This window comes from Corvus moneduloides, chromosome 2 (assembly GCF_009650955.1).
Source record: "Corvus moneduloides isolate bCorMon1 chromosome 2, bCorMon1.pri, whole genome shotgun sequence".
Lineage (NCBI taxonomy): Eukaryota > Metazoa > Chordata > Aves > Passeriformes > Corvidae > Corvus > Corvus moneduloides.
The window spans coordinates 284,433-302,765 of NC_045477.1; the positions used below are offsets into that span (position 1 = coordinate 284,433).

An 18,333-nucleotide genomic window follows, 5' to 3' on the forward strand; every position below is an offset into this window, starting at 1 on the left:
CATGGACATCACTTTTTGCCCCTTTGGACCTTCCAAGGCCTTGCTAGAAGGAAGGCTTTGCTGGAGGCTGCTTCAGAACTCCAGAACTTCTGCTGTGACAGAGCCTAGGCTGTTGGAATGAACCAAGACACTGAGGACTGTTCCAGTGCATATTAATGTCAGACAAAATATGAAAAACTGATAGTCTTCTTGAAAAGTATGAATTGGTTTAATTTAGGAAGGACTGTCAGAGTTGTAAAAGTTGATGGGAGCAAAACTTTTCAGCAAAGAGTTGATGGGTGATGATAAATCCTTGTCTTCTGGAGGAGCTGTGTGCGCCCAGGACTCGGCTGTTTGTGGCAGAGGATGCTGCCAGCCCTTCAGATGTACTGCAGCAGCGTGAGGATTTGGATAATGCGGGATCCAGGTGCAAACATCCCCTTTCTAACCAAGGACTGCCAGGAGAGAAGGGGTTTTGCTGGAGGAGCACAGGCGGTGTGCGGAACGGGCTGCGCTGGAGTTGGTTTCTCAGGGGAGTGACCAAAGTTTGTGTCACCCCGGAGCAGATTTTACTGAGTTACAAACTCCTTAACAGCCACGTCAGGGTGGAAAATCTGATAAAATGCTTGGCTGTGTCTCTTTTGTTCTTCTTTTGGTCAGGTTTTTTTGGGGCAGTAGCAGGCGGATCTGAACAGAGATGGTCCCAATTCCTTTTCCTGGGAGGTGAGGAGTGCATGTAGCAGGGTTGCTCCCCGTGCGGTGGGTGCAGGTGGGAAACCTCTTGCCTGTAGGACCTTTTTTGTCAGCAAGATTCCCCTCTTGGAAATTATTGGCAGCTGGCATGATAATGAGTCCATTTCAATATAAATGAGCTTCATTTTATTAATTTCTGCCAGCTCCTGAGCAATTCATGAACTGCTTTTCAGATCTCAACCAACAGCTTGGGGGGAGAGGGGGAGGTGGGGAGCAAAGAAGGGAACATGAAGGAAGAGAAAGAAAACGAGAATATTTTTCATTTTAAATAGAGCCAATGACTCTGATTTCTTTTGAGAATCCAGCCAAGAGCGAGGATCACACTTTCTCTGCCAAGCAGCTCTAAGAACATGAAGGGCAGCGGTAATCCCTCCCCTGGTTTTTGTTCCCTGGGACTTGTGGAGAAGTTTATAACTCTCCCAAGTCTGTGCAGTGTTGAGGTGATGTTTCAGTGCCGGTGCTTGGCTGGGAGAAGGGGCAGTTGGGTGAGAGCTGGATTGGGAAGCGCATTCAGCCTCTCCCAGGCCTGGACTTGAGCTGGGCTCCTTGCAAGGGAGCTCACCAGTGGTACCAGGCCTGGAAAGGGCTGGGATTTGGTACCCACACGAGCTCTGTGTCTGACTTGAGGACTGTCCTTAGGACTTGTCTCAGGTCTAGGTAAGCACAGACTGGTCTCTTGTATCTGCACCTTTGTGAGCACAATTAACCTGAGAATCCTTTCCTTGCTCACAAAAACCAGATGTAAATGCTCTGCCCCAATGTCTGATTCGCCCTTAGAAAATGGTAATGAAATCCCTGCCTGGAAAACAGCCCTTTCCATAAATGAGACAGTCTGCAGAGAGGTCTCCTCTGAGGCCTTCCAGCGTCTCCTGGGTGGTTGGGTTCCCCTTGCTGCCAGGAGTTCAGCCCTGCCTTGTTGGAAGGTGCCTCTCTTGGTGGTTGTCTTCAGATGCAGGTGTGGTTTTGGCCCTGAGCTGAGACAGACTGGCCTCAGCAAGGGAATGTTAAAGTCCAGGGGGATTTTGATTGTGCAGAGCTGTGGGAAGAGGAACTCTCCACGTCCTGTGTTTGGGGCCAGCGGTGCTTGACTGGGTTTTTCATTTATTCTGCCACCATCAGATTCCATCATCCGAATTTGAGCACAGCATTCCGTGCTGTACTGCCCAGTGCTCTTTAGGTAAGTGCTGATGACAGGCCCCGGCAGAAGATGCTCCTGTACAGCCCTCACTGCTAACCCTTTGTCTGATTTATTTTTCTCCCCTTTCTCCCCAGGTTTTTGGCATGTAGTCATAGACTCTGAGGCGGGAGTAATGGAGTCGCTGAGTGGCAGGTGCTGACAGCTTCTGCAGTCCCAGTAACTGCTCATTTTGGGGTCATTTGCAATTCTATACCTCTAAATGCCACATCTCTCTGGGGGAAGGTTGCGCTGGATACCGGGACTGCCTCGGAAGGTACATGTGCGTCCCTGTGTGTTTCTGTAGGACTTGGCCGTGCTGTGGGATGCTGGGGAGGGGAAGGGCATGAGCTGCATGTTCTGGGTATCCCGGCTTGGCAGCACCGGGTCTTTTCTATGGCTGTCAGGCAGCTCCTGGTGACATCCCTTCCTCCCTCCCTCCCTCCCTCCCTCTCTTGCTCGAATTGCCTGCAGGGCCTTTCTGGAGTCCATCCCGTGCTTTAACACATGTGAGAGCGGCTCACAAAAACAAAGTGCCTGGTTAAGAGGTTCTGATGTGAAAACAATGAAATATGCCGCTGGAGTTTCCGAGAAACTCAAAGGCTTTCTGTGGAATTTCAGCCTCTCTCTTGCCCTTTTGAAAAGGCACATTTTAATTACAGTAAAATGTGTGTGTTCACACTTGGTTATTAGTCTTGTACATTTTTCTATGTGGTTCTGGTGAGTTCAGTAAAAATCTTTATTGTTGGCTGTCAGATTTTAGCAGAAGTTTATTTCTGTAGGCTCACTGCCCGCTGTGGATTTGATCATTGTTCTGGTTCTCACAGCCTTGGAGCTACACTCCAGGAGAAAAATACAGATTTGTCACCAGGGCCTCCCACTAGAATCTAATTTTAAATTTGCAATCTGTTGTCTTGTGAGGTGCTTCAAATTTGGTTGGAAATCTAATATTTTTCAGATATGCTTCTGGAATCCAGTGGTCCAATCTTTTGCAAGTTTAAGAGTTAGTAGCTTAGGTTTTATTGAAATGAGTATTCTGGGTTTGTAATTATTTTGAGAAATAATTTAATATCATGGGTAGGGGAAGAGGAAGGAAAATGACTGTTTTTAAAGGGAATTATGTTCTTTGAGTGGGCCATCATCAGTGGTCATCTAGAATGTGATACAATTTATGTGTAACCATTTCATGTAAGACTCATCCAGCAAAACCTCAGCAGTTCAGCTGGAGGTCAGTGTGCTTTTCCAGGGCACACGGTGTAGGAAACACTGTTTTTTCTGTGCTTTGCTGCAAAATTTGTGTTCTTCCTTCTGGCAGCTTAATCTTGATGTCAGTCTTAAGTTTGAGCTTTCAAAAAACACCTCTCAGCCCCCTGTCCTGTCCCTTGATGTGCAAGCTGGCTTAAAGGTGACTTTCTTGAAGTCACCACAATTTTGACATTTTCCCTGCGCCGAACCAGGAAGGAGCGGGTTTTCTGGGAGAGAGAGCCCTTTCCCAGTGTGGATGGTCAGGCCACTCTTTGAGGATGTGGAGGAAGGAGTTGTCACCCCTCATTTGCCTGGCTCGGGCTGCAGATACAAATCTGGATCTTCCGTGTCTTCGGCGAGCGCCTGAGTCACGGCGCTGGTGCCACTTCCAGGAGACGTGCCTGTCTCCCTGCTTTGCTTTTCAAACCTCTCCCTCCCAGAGAGAAAGATTTCGTCAAAGGCCCTCTATTCCCACAAAAAGTTTGGGTTTTGATGAATCAACGTTTTCTGCTGAAAAGCGTCCAGCCAGTTGTGCTGTGTTAGACAGCCACTGATCTCTGCGAGGTTCAGGGTAATGCACAGCAGATTCCCGACGCCACGATGGGACGGACCTGCCTAAAGCATGGAGATGTGTCACACTTGATCTGTGTCATATCCTGGTGGTACCTTGATGGGTCTTTAATGGTGGCCTTTGCATTTAGCAGCCGAGGTAACAAGGGGAGCCTTTGTCCTACCAGCACTTGCGTGCAGCTCCCGTTAACATTACTCATTTTCTTAATTTGATACAGATTTTTTTCATTGAGTGTGCTAAATGCAGTTAAGCCACAGACAGGCAGCATCTGGCGGTTGTAGCTGAGCAGTTTGAGACGCTGTTGCCCCAGGGTGTCTGCTGTGGCCCGTGGGAGGGGGAGGCTGGGGCTCCCCTCCCCTGCGCAGCTCCCGCTCGCCGAGGATGCCGCGTCTGTGGCGTCTGCGGCAGTGCCAATTCCCCTCTCAGGGCTGCCTTTCCACAGCTGCCTGAGCTCACCTCACAGCTCCCCTGCTGCCAAAAGCCGAGGAGGTGCCATCACTGTCCCTCCTCCTGGCTGCTGCATCACCCTCCGGACACACTGTCCTGTCCTGTCCCCGCTGCGTCCCCAGACAGGCACCCTTGTGCTGCCTCTTGCACGTGCCAGGCCAACTTGCTAGCTCAGCAAAACCTAACTAATAAACTCTTTTTTTTTGGCTTTTTCTTCCCCCCCCCCCCCCCCCCCCCCCGGATTTAATTTCTGCTGTTTTAGTGGACTCTGCTGCAGGAGCACTTGAATTGGTTCAGGCTAACTGGTGGAAATGCTCAACCAGCAATGCCGAGGGGGTGAGAAGGCAGGATGAGGGTCCGTTTCAGAGGACCCCCTCAGCTTGACCTGCTGGGATTGACTGTCCCACCCGACGTGTGTCCTGCATCTCCCAGGGGAGATGGGCTCTGCCAGGGGATGGTGACAAACCTCGGGGATGGCACTGTCTTGCATGGCTGCAGCTGGATCAGCTGCACTGCCTGCAGCACTCTTGCACCCACTGGCCAGCATTCCTGCAACTCTGCAGCCGGGAATTCAGCGGGATTAGGCAGGGCCTTTCCAGGGCGAAGGAGTGAGGTATGGGCTCACCGATAGCAGTCTGTGGATTTGCAAGTGTCCTCACCCAAAGCCCCAATCCACAGAATTAAAAAGGGTCAGCTCTTTACTTTGAAGTCTGACACTTCTTGCCAGTCTCTAGCAGATACTTCATTGTGTGAAATCACTCCCTAAACATTCCTTCTGTGGAGAGAAGAGTTCCCTCCTTCCAGGAGAGTGTGATTTCCTCACCGGATGCAGCCCGAGCTGCTGCTCCTTTCCTCACCAAGCCGTTTGTGGTCCTGTTGCTTTTCTGGCTGGGGGAAATCTTGCTTGGTGTGGTCGGAAGGTAAAGAATCATTCCAGGTTTCAAGAGGATTTTTAGAACTATTCATTCTCCTTACACAGATTGAGAAGGGATGGCTGGAGACTGGGGATGAATGGCTGCAGGCTCTGCTGGGCTGTGCAGCCGGTGGATATCCTGCCGGATAGAAGAGTGGTCAGCAAGCAGCTCAGAACCAAAGCAGTGAAAGCATTGTGCTGAGAGGGTTTCTTCTGCAGGACGGAAGCATTGAGGCCTGGCTTTAGATGTCTGCAGAAGAAAAGATGCAGGTTTTGTGCTTTAAAATGTTCCACAGGCAAAAGCTGGATGATGGTTTTTCAGTCTATATCAAAGAGCTGTAGGTCTTAGGAGATAGTAAACCCTTGTCTAGGGATTGATAAAGCTGTCTTTTTTTTTTTTTTTTAGATTTAAACCTGCCCTTTCTTCAGTGCATTTATTTTTCTAAACAAGTCATGGCAGCCAAAGGGAGTTCTGCCATTCATTTCAGTAGACGTAGGGCACTTCCTGCTGTAGTTTACTTCACATGCAGTTGTATTTATGCTCAATACAGAAATGCCCAGATACTTATGGTGTTGTCTGTTGCTCCAGCACTGAACAGACTTCTAGCCTCAGCCATGAGCAGCTTTTCTGGGTAGAGGAGCAGAGGCACAGTCCTCTGGCTGTGGTCAGAAGTGTCACTGCAGAGTTCAGTTCTGCCATGCTGTCCCGTTGTTTAGTGCCATCAGTTCCTCACTTTCCATGTATTCATGAAGGGCTAAGTCAGTTCTGTGCAGCAGCAGTGGTGTGTATATACATAGCGAGGGAAAATACGTGGTCGCATTCATTCTGCCAGTGTTTGGCTCAGTACCCATCAGCATCCTTGCAAAGGGCAGGAAATGGCCCCAAGAAATCAAAAACTCCAGATTATTTGAATGTCATAGCAGATTTTTTTGTTTTCAACCAGAACTAATGGAAATACCTCAAAACAAAGAAGTTTTGTCTTGGAACTTCTTTTCAAGATTGATGAAGTATTTTTCTCTATATAATTGCCTTGTGTGTAATTCAGGATCTCCTGTTTAATTTTGAACTTTGGCATTTACTTTTCTTATTCTTCTTCTTGCCGTCAGGCCAGAAGGAAGGACCCAGTACTACTGATAAAATATTTCTGACATTTGTTGAGTGAGATCACAGACCTCAAAGTGTTTTCCAAGGTTGAATCAGATCATCACTCCCACCTCCTGGATGGGAAACCTGTTCCACGGCGGGACGTGCACAGCTGAATAATGCAGGAGGCTGGGGCTGGGGACACAAACCCCGTCCCTGTGTTCCAGCTCAGATCAAAGAGCTCAGATCTACTTATCTGCTTCAGAGGGAGTGGGAAGGAGAGGTTATTTTTGTATAGTCTGAGTCACTCATGCTAGTTGATTTTTCATAATATGGCTTTCTTGTGTGGGGCTCTCTGTACCTGCTTAATGTTGCAGTTTTTTTGTTCCAGGAATCAAACCTGTCATTAGCTTGCTGCCAAACGGGTAGATTTGTACTTTGCTCTTTGGTGCTTCACTTTGCAGTTCCTAGCCAAAAAAAAAGGTGAAATCTCAGCTAAAGGTGTACATCCCTCTACTTTTCAGCATCTTGTTACCTGCAGATAAACAATAGCTGTTGATTTTTTGAGTTTGTTGGCTGGAATGACGATGCCGACGTTGAGAGTCAGGCGACTGTGTGCAGAGCTGAGATGGCACTGTGGTGCTAAACTGGTTCCAGTTCACTCCGATCTCGAAGGTTCAGTCCTTCCCTCTTCTGTGCTCTTCATTTGCACCAGCAGAGCTGTCTGGCTGTTTGCTGCGTTCTGATTTAACTGTACTTCTAAGTTCACTGGTACAGCTGCTGGCTCCCTTAATTAATTCTGTGAGATTATTGCTGCAGTTGAGCAGGCCCTGCGAGTATCTGTGGTGTAGGTTTTGGGACAGGTTCAGTGATTAATTAAATCAAAGAGCGGTTTTTGGTGTGTTGGGGTGTCTGCGTGCCTCCCTCCCCTAACGGCGCCCGCTGTGTGCCCTTGCAGACCGTGACGCCATGGGGAACGCGGAGAGCCAGAGCGTGGAGCACGCCTTCTACGGGGACAAGCAGCCGGGGCTGGGCCGCAAGCACACGTCGCGCTCGCTGCGCCTCTCCAGCAAGGCCTCGCGCCGCATGCGCCACGCATCCTCGGGAAAGATCATCCATCGCAACTCGGAGGTGAGCACACGCTCCAGCAGCACGCCCAGCATCCCGCAGTCGCTGGCCGAGAACGGCCTGGAGCCCTTTGCCGCCGAGGCCAACCTGGAGGACTTCGGCAGCCCCATGTGGGTGGAGCGCGTGGACATGGGCCTGCGCCCCGTGTCCTACCACACGGACTCGTCGGTGACGCCCAGCGTGGACAGCAGCACGGTGCTGACGGCCGCCTCCGTGCACAGCATGCCCGACTCGGAGGAGAGCCGGCTCTACGGGGACGAGCCACCCTTCCTGGCTGAGGGCGACGGGCGGGCGCTGCGCTACGCGGCCAACGGCACCGCCTTCATGGACGCGGCCAGCTTCAAGAAGAAGCGCTCCAAGTCGGCCGACATCTGGCGCGAGGACAGCCTGGAGTTCTCGCTGTCCGACCTCAGCCAGGAGCACTTGACCAGCAACGAGGAGATCCTGGGCCTGGCCGAGGAGAAGGACGCCGAGGCAGCGCAGGGCCCGGACGCCGGCGGCAGCCCCCAGCCTCTGGTTGCCTGCCAGCGGGCCAACTCCATGAGTGACTTGTATTCCCCCAAAACCCCTGGTGCCGCCATCAACGGTGGCCCCCGGAACGCCTTTGGAGGGTACTGCCGGAACCTGGTGTCCGACATCCCGGAGCTCGGGAGCCATAAGATGGCATCGGTTACCGCCGAGGACGCGCCCTCCTCCTACAGTAACTACAACACGCTCCCCTGCAGGAAGTCCCACTGCCTTTCCGAAGGGGCCACCAACCCCCAGATGAGCCATAGCAGCAGCATGCAAGGCAGAAGGGCGAAAACCACCCAGGTAAGGCAGTTTTCTTCCGTGATTTGGCATTTGCTGGGCTCGGTCTGTAGATGAAGGTTTTCCGGGTTCTCCCAGGCCGTGTTTTCCTTCAACACCCCCTTTCCAAGCAGAGAGCTGTTTTGAGGAGAGAGCTGAACTAGCTGGTCTCCAGAGCTGGCTCGATTCCATCACTGTCCCTTCTTTATCTGCAGCCCTCCTTGGACCTTTTCCACTCTTCACTGCCTCTGGGAAAGGGAAATCTGCATTTGCCAGCAGAAGATTTCCCTGCGTGTTTTGCAGTGCTGACGGTGCCTTTTTTCCCAGGGTAGCTGCCAAAACTGATCACTCCACTGCAGAGTTGTGTCCTCCCTTCTGCCCTCCCTGCCTTGTCACCCTTCCCTGCCTACACCCGTGGCTGGAGGCAAAGGAAAAACCTGTCAGTGTTTCCCCTCTGTGCTAAACACTCACTGGGCTGAAATTTCACTCTTCTAATTAGCTGATGCTCATGTCTGTGCAAAACATCTCCCCGAAACAGCACTGGCGCTGCCAGGCCTGCTGTAAACTAAGAAATGATGGCGCCTGGAGACGTATGGGGAAGATGCTGCTTCGCTGAGCCAGGGACAGCACAGAGTCAAGAGGAGGTTCGCTGTCAGGTGCCCCTCCTGCACTCCAAACACCAGGCCTGTGATCCTGGAGCTTTCCCACATGCTGCCCTGCTTTACCCTGTCCTGCCTGATGGAGTTCCTGCCTCGGGCTGCAGGCAGTGGTTCTGCTGGCAGTTCAGTGGCAGATGGCTTGTATAGAGGAGCAGAAAGGAGCTTCAGACCCTGCCCTCCTCTCCCAGCCATGCCTGGCGCACAAGTTGTGGGCAGATTGTGCTCCATGTGAGTTCATTTGGATCTTCTGAGAGCAGAGGTCCATCCAGCTGCCTGGTGGAAGAGCTGGCAGCGGTGTGTTTGACGGGCACCGTTCTCTAGAAATGGCTCAGAAACATGGCCTGGGGACACAGAGCAGGGATGGGGCAGGGCTGCTCCCCTGATGTCATTGCCTGGCTCGTCCTGTGCGTGTTGTGCACCGTGTGCCTGACCCAGAAAAAGGGGAGAGCTGCACACTGGTCAGGGTCAGAGGCCAGCCAGTGCACGGCCTGCTGCTTGCTCCCTGAGCTGCTGGCAGGACATCTCAGGCTGGGCAGCAAACAGCTCCTGGAGGGCTCCAGGGGCCTGTGCCCCCCTCCGCTGACACTGACTCGTGGGAGCTGCTGGGATGGGGCTGCTCAGGGACTTCCTGGCTGTGCTTGATCTGTGGAGATGGGCTGCTGCTAAATATAAAGCTGACATGCCGAAACAGATGCTGCAGCGTCCCACAACTGCAGCTTTGTTCTTCAGGATCAGCTCTCTGCTCTCGGAGGTGAAAAGCCTTTGGTGCGCCAGCGCGGGATAAAAAGCAAGAGAAAACAACAACAACAAAAAAGAATAGACGGGTTTTGGCAGCCTTGGACCCAACAACTTTCCTGAAGACTGTTGGGTGCAACTGCTGCCTGCAGCCTGCTTTTGAGTGTATTTAAGGAAAAAGAGAATGGAGTCGGTGATGAACAGCCAAGCATTTGTTTTCCTTCTCGGTGCCTATCCTGGCATTCAGGAGATTCCTCCGAGGCATGTAGTGAAAGTCTGGAATTTAAGTCGTTTTTTGTGAGGCCTCAGCCGTACCCAGGGAAATAATTTAGTGGGGCTGGTTTCACTAGATGCACCTCCTGAGACTGGAGATGATGGCTCTAAGGAGTCTTAGCAGTGATTATTACCATGGATAAATTCAACAAAATTAAAGCTTTGCAAAGGTCAAAATTCCTCCTCCCAAGTCTTTAATCCCAGCAGCAGCCTGTAAGAATAAGATAGTTGTCAGAAATGAAGTCATGTCAGCCCCAGCCTAGCCTGAGCAGGCTTAGGGAAATGCCTGTCATTATGTGTTTAAAAAGGCAGAAATGAAGGCCAAATTTGCACACAAAGTGAAAGGAGTTCCTTGGTGAGCCTGATGAGGTGGCTTTGATGGGGTGAGAGGAGGGAAGTGACCAATCTGTGTCTGCACCAGGTCCCCAGTCCAGCAGTGTCTCACACTTTGCTCTTCTTGCCTCCTCAGCGCTGGTGTGAAGTGGAGCCTGGTGGGAGCTGAGGCTGTGTCACTGCCCTGCTCTTGCTGTGCTCTTTGGCACTGTGCTGGGCTGTGCCAGGTGCCACTTGGGCACCTTTGGGGCAGTTTCGTTTCCCTCTGCCCTCCCAGTCTTTTGGCACTTGTATCTTCCTACTCTTGATGACCCCATTGCCCCGGAGCCTGGCATGTGTGTCCATGTGCTGGAAAACACTTCCTGCTATAAACTTGTGTTTTGAGCAGCCTTTTAAAGTGCCTCTCCCCATCCCACTCCCACGAAATAATTGTTGCATCTTAGGGCCATGAGGACACCACACAAAGGTGACCCAGGGCCAAGCGTAATGTGGTGTTGGACAGAGTTTTCCCTCTTGGCCTCTGGGCCAGTGAGGTGTCACTGCTCTGTGGCGTTACAGTGCAGAGTCACCTAATGGATTCTCCTAGCCTGGAGTGAGGTTTCTGCCCAGATCCCTGTTGCCAGTCCTCACAAGAATTTGGGGTTGTGTTTGCCAGTGGGTTGGGGTGTTTTTCCACTTTTTGGAAAGCTGTAGCTGGGATATCTGCCTGTTTGTTTAGTCTCAGCTGCCCTGGTGCTAGAAGTGCTGGAAGGGTCTGATGGTCACTGGTAGGTGATATTTGACTAGTTTAGTCCCTAAAGAGGTCCCTGCCAGAAGGCCTTGTGCCCTGGTGTTTGGTTCCTGCCGTTGTTCCATGCATGCTCAGCTGCATGCCCGAACACCATCACGGTTTCTGTAAGTTAATTTGCTGCAAGTGTCACTAGCTGTACTTTCTGGACTGTGCTGACCAGTGCTCTTGGGAAAATGCATCCCAGAAAGAAGGGGCCAGAATCCTGGCTGCACGTGTTTTGTTCTGATGCCTCATCCGTGGGTTCTTTGCAAGCACGTGATTTACATTAAAGGGAAAAACACCAACACACCCAAAACAGAGAAGAAAATCTCCCCCTGTCCAAATTTAAACCTTAAATTGAACGGTGGGAGTCACTCGCCACTAATTGAAGGGAGCTTTTTCCTATGGAGACACAATTATATTCAATATGCACAAGTGATTAGAGCTCACAGGGTGGCTCTGGGGCACCCACGCAGCAGTTCTGCTTTTCCCAACATTGTGCCATTAAGGGTTCAGCTCTGCTGAGCGAGACTTCCCGGGGAGCTCTGCTGGGATCGTGTTTGACTTTTGGAGCTGATGTGGTGTAGGTGGAAAGGGCTTAATTGGCTGACATTTGCACCCATTTTTCCTGGAAGGGAGAAAGCACCGGTTGGATACAGCTCGTTCTGACTGTGGGCTGTGAGATCCCCAGGATCCCACAGGCTGTTTTGTGGGATCCAGATTTTGTTTAGCGGCCCTGTTGTGTCCTGTGGCAGCTAAACATCTGCCTGCAGGAGACTCCTTCCTCCTCCTTCTCCTGGTAGATGTTCAGGGACAAATGTACCCCATGCTCCCCTGCTGTTATGAGCCCTAACTGACATTTCAAGAAGGGAATTTGCCAGAGAAGCTGTGGTTGCCCCTGAATCCCTGCAAGTGTCCAAGGCCAGATTGGATGGGGCTTGGAGCAACCTGGGATAGTGGAAGGTGTCCCTGCCACGGCACGGGGTGGAATTAAATATGGGGTTTAAGATCCCTTCCAACCCAACCCTTCTGTGATTCTATGAATTAAGGGATGAAAACCTTGAGATGTGGCTGTGTGCCCCTTCCAAGCCTGTCTTGCCACCTCCTTATTCCATATTCCTTGTGAAGCTGAGGTGGGGGAGAGGAACAAACTTCCTGCCCGACTCACTTGGAAGCTGCACTGGCTTCAGCACCAGCCCTAGGCGTGTTAAATCCCCTTTTGTCCAATTTCCAAATTTATTACTATTTTTAGGCTTCTCTAGGTAGCTTTCAGGAATTTGGGATCTGAAATCTTAAAAAAATCCTACATAAAAAGTTTTGCAGAATATGCAGGAGATGAAACCAAGGGTTTTGTGGGAATTAGATCAGGATGTACAGAGAAGCCGGTCTAAAATTAGACAATGTTTCCAGTTGATATGATTTTTTTTTACTATCTCAGGGAATTTTGTAACTGGTTATTGTGTTCCATTATGTTCTGTAGGATGGCTAAACTCCAGAGAGCTGATACTTGGTTTTAAGTTGTGTAAAACTTTTTCACAAAATCTTTTTGTGGCTTAGAGGATATAACCTCAAAATAGACTACACTGGGTCAATCCCATGGAAGCACCATCCAGCCCAGTACCTTGTTCCCCAAATACCAACTGCTCAGGAAAAGAGAGAGAGTATGGGGTGACTTTTCCTCCGGGGCATTCTTCCCAAAGCCAGCAGATCAGAGATTGCAGTCTTCCTGTGCAAGGAATGCATCCAAGGCTCTTGAGTTGACCTGTCCCCCATGGATTCTCTTTCCTGAAATCACTTTCTGCTTCTGGCTTCCACTGCATCCTGTTCACTCTCTGCAGAGCACTTGTGGCCTTCCAGCCTGCTCCTCCAGCCCTCCTTGGCCATGGCTTTTCCAGGCAGAGCATCTTCAGCAGCTGAAGCTCTGCTCCTTTGAAGGAATTCCGCCTGTAGTCTGGAAAACATGGCTGTTTCCAACCTAAGTGTGATTCCTAATCAGATGGACACGGACCTGTAATCTGAGCTGTTTGACTCCAGCTGGAATCAAGGAAGGAAATAAAGACAAAGACGACAACATTCAGTGGTAATGACTGGCACACGGGTTAGAGAGTAGCTAAAAGCAGGGTGTTACTGGTTTGCAGCTGCACTGTGGGGCTCACTGATTCCAGCCCCTGTTCACGCAGTCCCTTTCAGACAGAGGTTGTTCCCAAGGTCTTGGATGTAGCCTGAGCCATGCTCCCAATCCCCAGAAGCTGGGAATGGGACCGTTTGGCTCAGCTGGCTCTCGGGACTGGATCCCAGTGAGGAGCACAGGTCAGCTGGTCACCCTGCTGAGCCTCCAGGCAAACCACCCCAATAACCCACATATCTCTGCCTTCAGCCCCCAGCCACAGGGCAAGGAAGGGGTGGGAATGTGCTGGGGGAAACAGAAACCACTCGTTTTTGCGGCAGCCCAGGCTTGCACCAGGGTAAACTCCTTGGGAATCCACATCTTGGGTCCTGGTGTGGCAGCTCGGAATGACCAGACCCATTCAATGTCTAGACCAAACGAGCTGTTTATAGCCCGGCTGACTGGAAGTGGATTCAGTGAGGAAGGCTGGAATAGAGGGCTTCAGACCCAGGCTCTGAGGTCTTTCCTGCCCTGTCACCCAGATGGAGGAGATTAGATCAGGTATTTCCCAGTCGGGATATTTTAAAGCAAATAGCAGTCACTCCCTTCAGAGCACACAGCTCCGCCCCAGTATTGTCAGGGAAGGGAGCATGTGAAAATTGGTGTTTTGGTCTTCACTGGCAAATATTTTGATACTCTTTCAAAGATCTTAATTCGTTTTTCTTCCTTAGCTCTCGGCCAGAGGCCAAGGGAAAGCAAATCACCAGTCCTGGTATTTGATCTAGCTCCATTCAGGCATGTTTTTTCAAACAGTGTAGGACTTTGTCATTTATACATCTGAAGTGTATATAACAACATTGGCAATCGTTGTATTCTCTGTAAAGCTATATGCACTTCATGGTTTTAGTTCCAAGTATTTTGCACTGAAAAATCACAGACAGGTTGCCCCAGCTGCTTGTTTGCTGGGCTGTGCTTACTTACATGGGTGCAGTTGGCAGGAGTGCTGCTTTCCAGTGAAGTGCTCCACTGAAATGTTCCTTTTAAGAGAGCTTCAGCATGTGATGCTGTGCCTGGTTATCATTCCTGATGACAGGCATTTCCCTGCTTCCTTAAGTTGGGTGGTTGTTCAGGTGAACTCCTGGATGCTGTGTTTGGATTTCAGGCTGCCGTTCTAGCAGCGGTCCCCCTTCCCCATTTCTACTCCCTCTATTGCATTTCTCAGGGAGAATTGTGTCTTCTTGGCTTCAGCAAACAAAAAGTAACCCAACCCTGTGTTTTAATTTAGGGAGGATTTTGGTGGCACATAGCCCTTGCTTTAACTTGAGCACTGTTCGGCTGCTTTTATTAGTTTATGGTTAACTCAGCTCCTCTAGAAACTTCCTTCAGCTGGGTGGTCCACTGGGATGAAAGCAGGGTAAATTTGGGGGGCCCTCAGCGTATCCTTTGGGAACAGAGGGATTAAACACTGCAGCACCCGAGAACTGAGGGGGTGGAAAGCGGGAATTCACCCCGGATCCGTGCAGGTGTTGGGAGCTGCGTGCAGGGACCACACTGCAAGAGGCTTTACTGGATTAGGGCTGGATTCTCCTTCATGGAATTATGTACTTTAACACCCCTCAAAAGTCAGTGCTGGAGCCAGGGAGGAGCTGGTGGGGACGATTTAATTTTCACCACTTTATGTCTCACAGCTCCGGGGCTGTACTTTCCTGACTGCTGCAGGAGTCCCTGTGTGTCCATAATTTGCCTTTAGGGCATCTCAGGTAGGAAAGCCAGGTTCCCTGGGAAAGCACAGGGCTGATCTTTCTGCAAGGGCCCACATATTGGCTGGAAAACATCGGGGGAGTCAGTGAACCAAAAATGCTGCCAAGCCTCAGTGCCCAGAGCTGAGGTGACAGCTTAGCATGGAGTGAAGGAGCCAGGGGTAATACCGAGGTAACAGCCAGAGCTGCCTGCAGATCTGTGGGGTTGCAGACCCTTGGTACAGTGGTGTTTGCTGCCTGCTGTCCCACAGGAGCACAGGGGATGCACATCTCCTTCCCACATCCCAGTATCTCCTGGCTCCACAGCACCCAGTACCTCGTCTGTCCTTCCAGGGTGCCAAATTACACTGCAGGCATTCACCACAAGCTCACAAAGGATTCCTGGGACCAGATTCACTGAAATCCGTGCCCTAAGACTTTCCCAGGCGTTACTGCCCAGACACCTGTGACTGTGATTCATCCTTTCATAGTAAGACTGGAGTTTATTGCCAGGAGAAGTGTCTGGAGGTGTGGGCTACTCCCTTTTCGTCAGGGGCAAATTTGATTTCAGAGAGCCATGACCCAAACCTGCTTGTTTATTAAACTGCCCTGAGCAGCTTTAATGACACATACAAGGGTTTGTTTGTTTTCTTTTTCCTAAATTTAATTTTTAAAAAAATTTGATTCTTTCAGACGTCTCAAGAGCTGCTGCCCCACTGCGGTGAGTGCACAGAAGTAGGACTCAAACCATTTCTCCCACTCAGCTCTCAGGTGCAATTCATGATTTATCTTTGCTTCTAGGACGTGACTGTGGAGAAAGGATTCAGCTTGGATTTGCAGCAAGCCATACCTTGGCCATCAAATGATGGCAGAGTCAGTACTGAAAAGAAAGGAAAAACACTTATCAGGCCAATCTGTTTCCACATAGGAGCTTCAAAGGGACACCAGTCAGATAAAAGCATGCAAACCATCAGGCTGCTCACCCGTTTGAAATGTATTCTGTGGTGCTTGCCTCAGGAGCAGCCAGACAGGTTGTGTGCAATCACTCTTGCTGAGTTGTGAGCATCTGATTGCTCTGTTGCTCAACAGGACCGGGAACAAAGGATCTGCATTGGCTTGGAGGGAGCCCCTTCCAAGGAAAACCCCCACTCAGCTGTACTTTTAATCTAATGGTTCATTTAGAATGGAGGTTTAACCATGAGGAACTGCTTATATTTAGCGAAGTAAGATTTTTCCTACTAAATCAGCCCCCAAGTGGCCATGAATCAGTGCTGTCGGTGGGGCAGGAGAAAGTGATTCACCAAGGCCTGTCACGGTGTCTGTGGCAGGGCTGGTGGTGGGAGGTTTGGGAAGTGCAGCTCTTGCAGGCACTCGGTGTGTGCCCAGTCACAAGCCAGAGCTGGGCAAGGCTTGTCCCATCCTGTGGTCTCTTCTAGCAGAGGCCAGTACCAGGTATGGTCAACATGGGGACACTTGCAACCTGTCCCAGAACTCCTCCCCTCATTTTTGCTAGCTGAATGTAGACGTTTTTCCTAAAGCAAAGGGTTTTTTTTCTGTATGTCTTTTAAATTTAGCAAAAATGATTTAACAGATGTGGCTGCAGCGGACATACAGAGGTGTGAGTATCACGTGAGTATTCAGAAGTGACAGCACCAGGTACGTTAGCCTGGTGTAGCTGTTGCCTTACAGTTTTATTCCCCACTGCCTTGTTTTGCCTGAAACCCAGTGTTCATGTGAAAAAACCCCCTATATTTAAGTGGGTTACTAATGCTTCCAGTAGCACTTCACCCAGTTGGTTCAGCAGTTAAATTGTTCTCTGCACTTGATGGGGCTGTGATAACTCATTCCACTTCATTGCCCTGGGATGCTTGTAGGGCTGCCCTGGCACGTGGCCTTGTTGGGGACAATGGCACCATTCAGCCCTGCTCTGGTCCTCATTGCATGGGGGATCTCTGTGGCACTGGGCATTCCACCTCTCCCTCCTCTTTCCCTTCAGGACCTTCTGCTGAGTCTCCTTCCGTAACCCCTGGGCCGCTCCAGGGACACGGTAGCGCTGCCAGTGTAAGGAATGGTGCTGTTCCTCCATGCCCTCAGCAGTGCCAGGGATCCCAGATCCCGGTGGAAGCTCTGCTGCTGCTTCCCACGTCTCCCTGTCACAGCACAGCCCCGGAGCCCATCTAGTTCCCTTCCTCAGCCCGTGGTCTCCACGTGCCTTTCTCCCTCCTTTCCATGGAGCAATCCTCAGTCAGAGCAGTAGAGCCCCAGTGTCCCTCAAACCCTGCTAAGGTTTGTTCCCGGCCTGGGACTGTTTCCCCCTCAGCCCCAGCCGGTTTCTGTGGGATCTCAGTGTTAAGCCCCTGTGCTTTGTGCAGAACCCTCAGCTGAGTGTGCTCAGTGCAGCGCTGCGAGGCTCCCGGACCAGATGCCAGCAGCTGCCTGGAGCTCTCCCCGCCTCGGATGGGAATGAGCTGGCATTGCAGCAGGAACTCGGAAGCAGAGACCTGTGCTGTGAATGGCCTGAAGCCTCCTAACCTCGGCACCCATCTCCTCGTGGGCCAGGCTTGGAGTGGCGAGGCTCCCTCAATGCCGCGTTTCATAACTCGGGAGCAGAACGGTATTGGCAGCTCTGGGCTGTGAACTGCTCCGACCTTTGTCTGCTCAGACCCTCCTCCTACCAAAGGCCTTGAAGGGGCTGCCCACAAGCCTTTGATAAGGGGTATTTAGGAGTGGAAAAGGGACTGCAGGGAGCAGAGGGAGATTAGGAGCAGGGCTGTAGCAATACACTGAAAAGATCTTTTGGCCAGTCCAGCTCATCACTTGCATTGTGGTAAAGACTGTAGAGATCTTTGCAAAATGTGCTATTGTTGGGGTTTTAGGAACTATGCTTTAACCTTACTAGCAAATATAGCAAATATATTCACCCCGAGTCCTCCATCCTCGAGGTTTTCTTATAAATATTTTTTTTATAGACTGATATGCTCATATATTAGTTACAGAGTATAAGGCCAATTTAGTGACAGGAAAAGGGAGGTAATTCATGCAGTGTCTCACCAAGGTCATCTGAAAAGGCTGTGGCACACTGGGTGTGGGGGACCTTGAGCAGCTCTGGGGGAACTTGAGTTTTTGGAAAGATACTCCACGTGCCAATCAGCACTAAGAAAATTTGATGCACATTCTATCTGGTGAGATTACAGATCCTATCTCTGTCAAGTTGGTGGTCTGTTCTAGTAGTTCTTTGTTTTCTTAAACCAACTCATTTTAGCTAAAGCATGAGAGATGCTTCCTAAAGGTTACATCAGCTAAGATTTTGGAACTAACCATGTACTTTTTGTAGAGCATAAAATCATGGAATCCCAGAATGGTTTAGGTGGAAGGGACCTAAAAGTTCATCCCGTCCCACCCCCTGCCTGGGGCAGGGACACCTTCCAGTATCCCAGGTTGCTCCAGGCGCTTCCCCTCGCCAGATACTCCTCCTTTGCACGGAATGAGAAGGTAACTGGCTTCCCAAAACCAAGTGTATTGAACAGCAGGATCCACGTGCGGCTATGAAAGCTGCTCTGGGTGGGTACAGGGCTGTACTTCCAGGAAAGCCTGCTCAGCTCATTCACACGTGGAGGAGCAGAGCAGTATTGGCC

General features: G+C 50.6%; 1 protein-coding gene across 7 annotated transcripts in view; it reads left to right on the forward strand.

Annotated features, from left to right (window-relative positions):
* TIAM1 (TIAM Rac1 associated GEF 1) overlaps window positions 1-18,333 on the forward strand; it is a 158,341-nt gene that overhangs the window by 81,034 nt on the left and 58,974 nt on the right. For 4 of the 7 annotated variants that reach the window (XM_032094421.1, XM_032094424.1, XM_032094402.1 and 1 more), the window contains one exon: window positions 7,125-8,107. In XM_032094421.1, the coding sequence (XP_031950312.1) occupies window positions 7,136-8,107 (972 nt within the window). In that variant the 5' untranslated portion in view covers window positions 7,125-7,135. Of the gene's footprint in view, window positions 1-1,845; window positions 1,910-2,004; window positions 2,184-7,124; window positions 8,108-18,333 lie in introns of those variants that run through there. The other 3 variants (XM_032094411.1, XM_032094406.1, XM_032094420.1) reach the window with 2 other exon arrangements.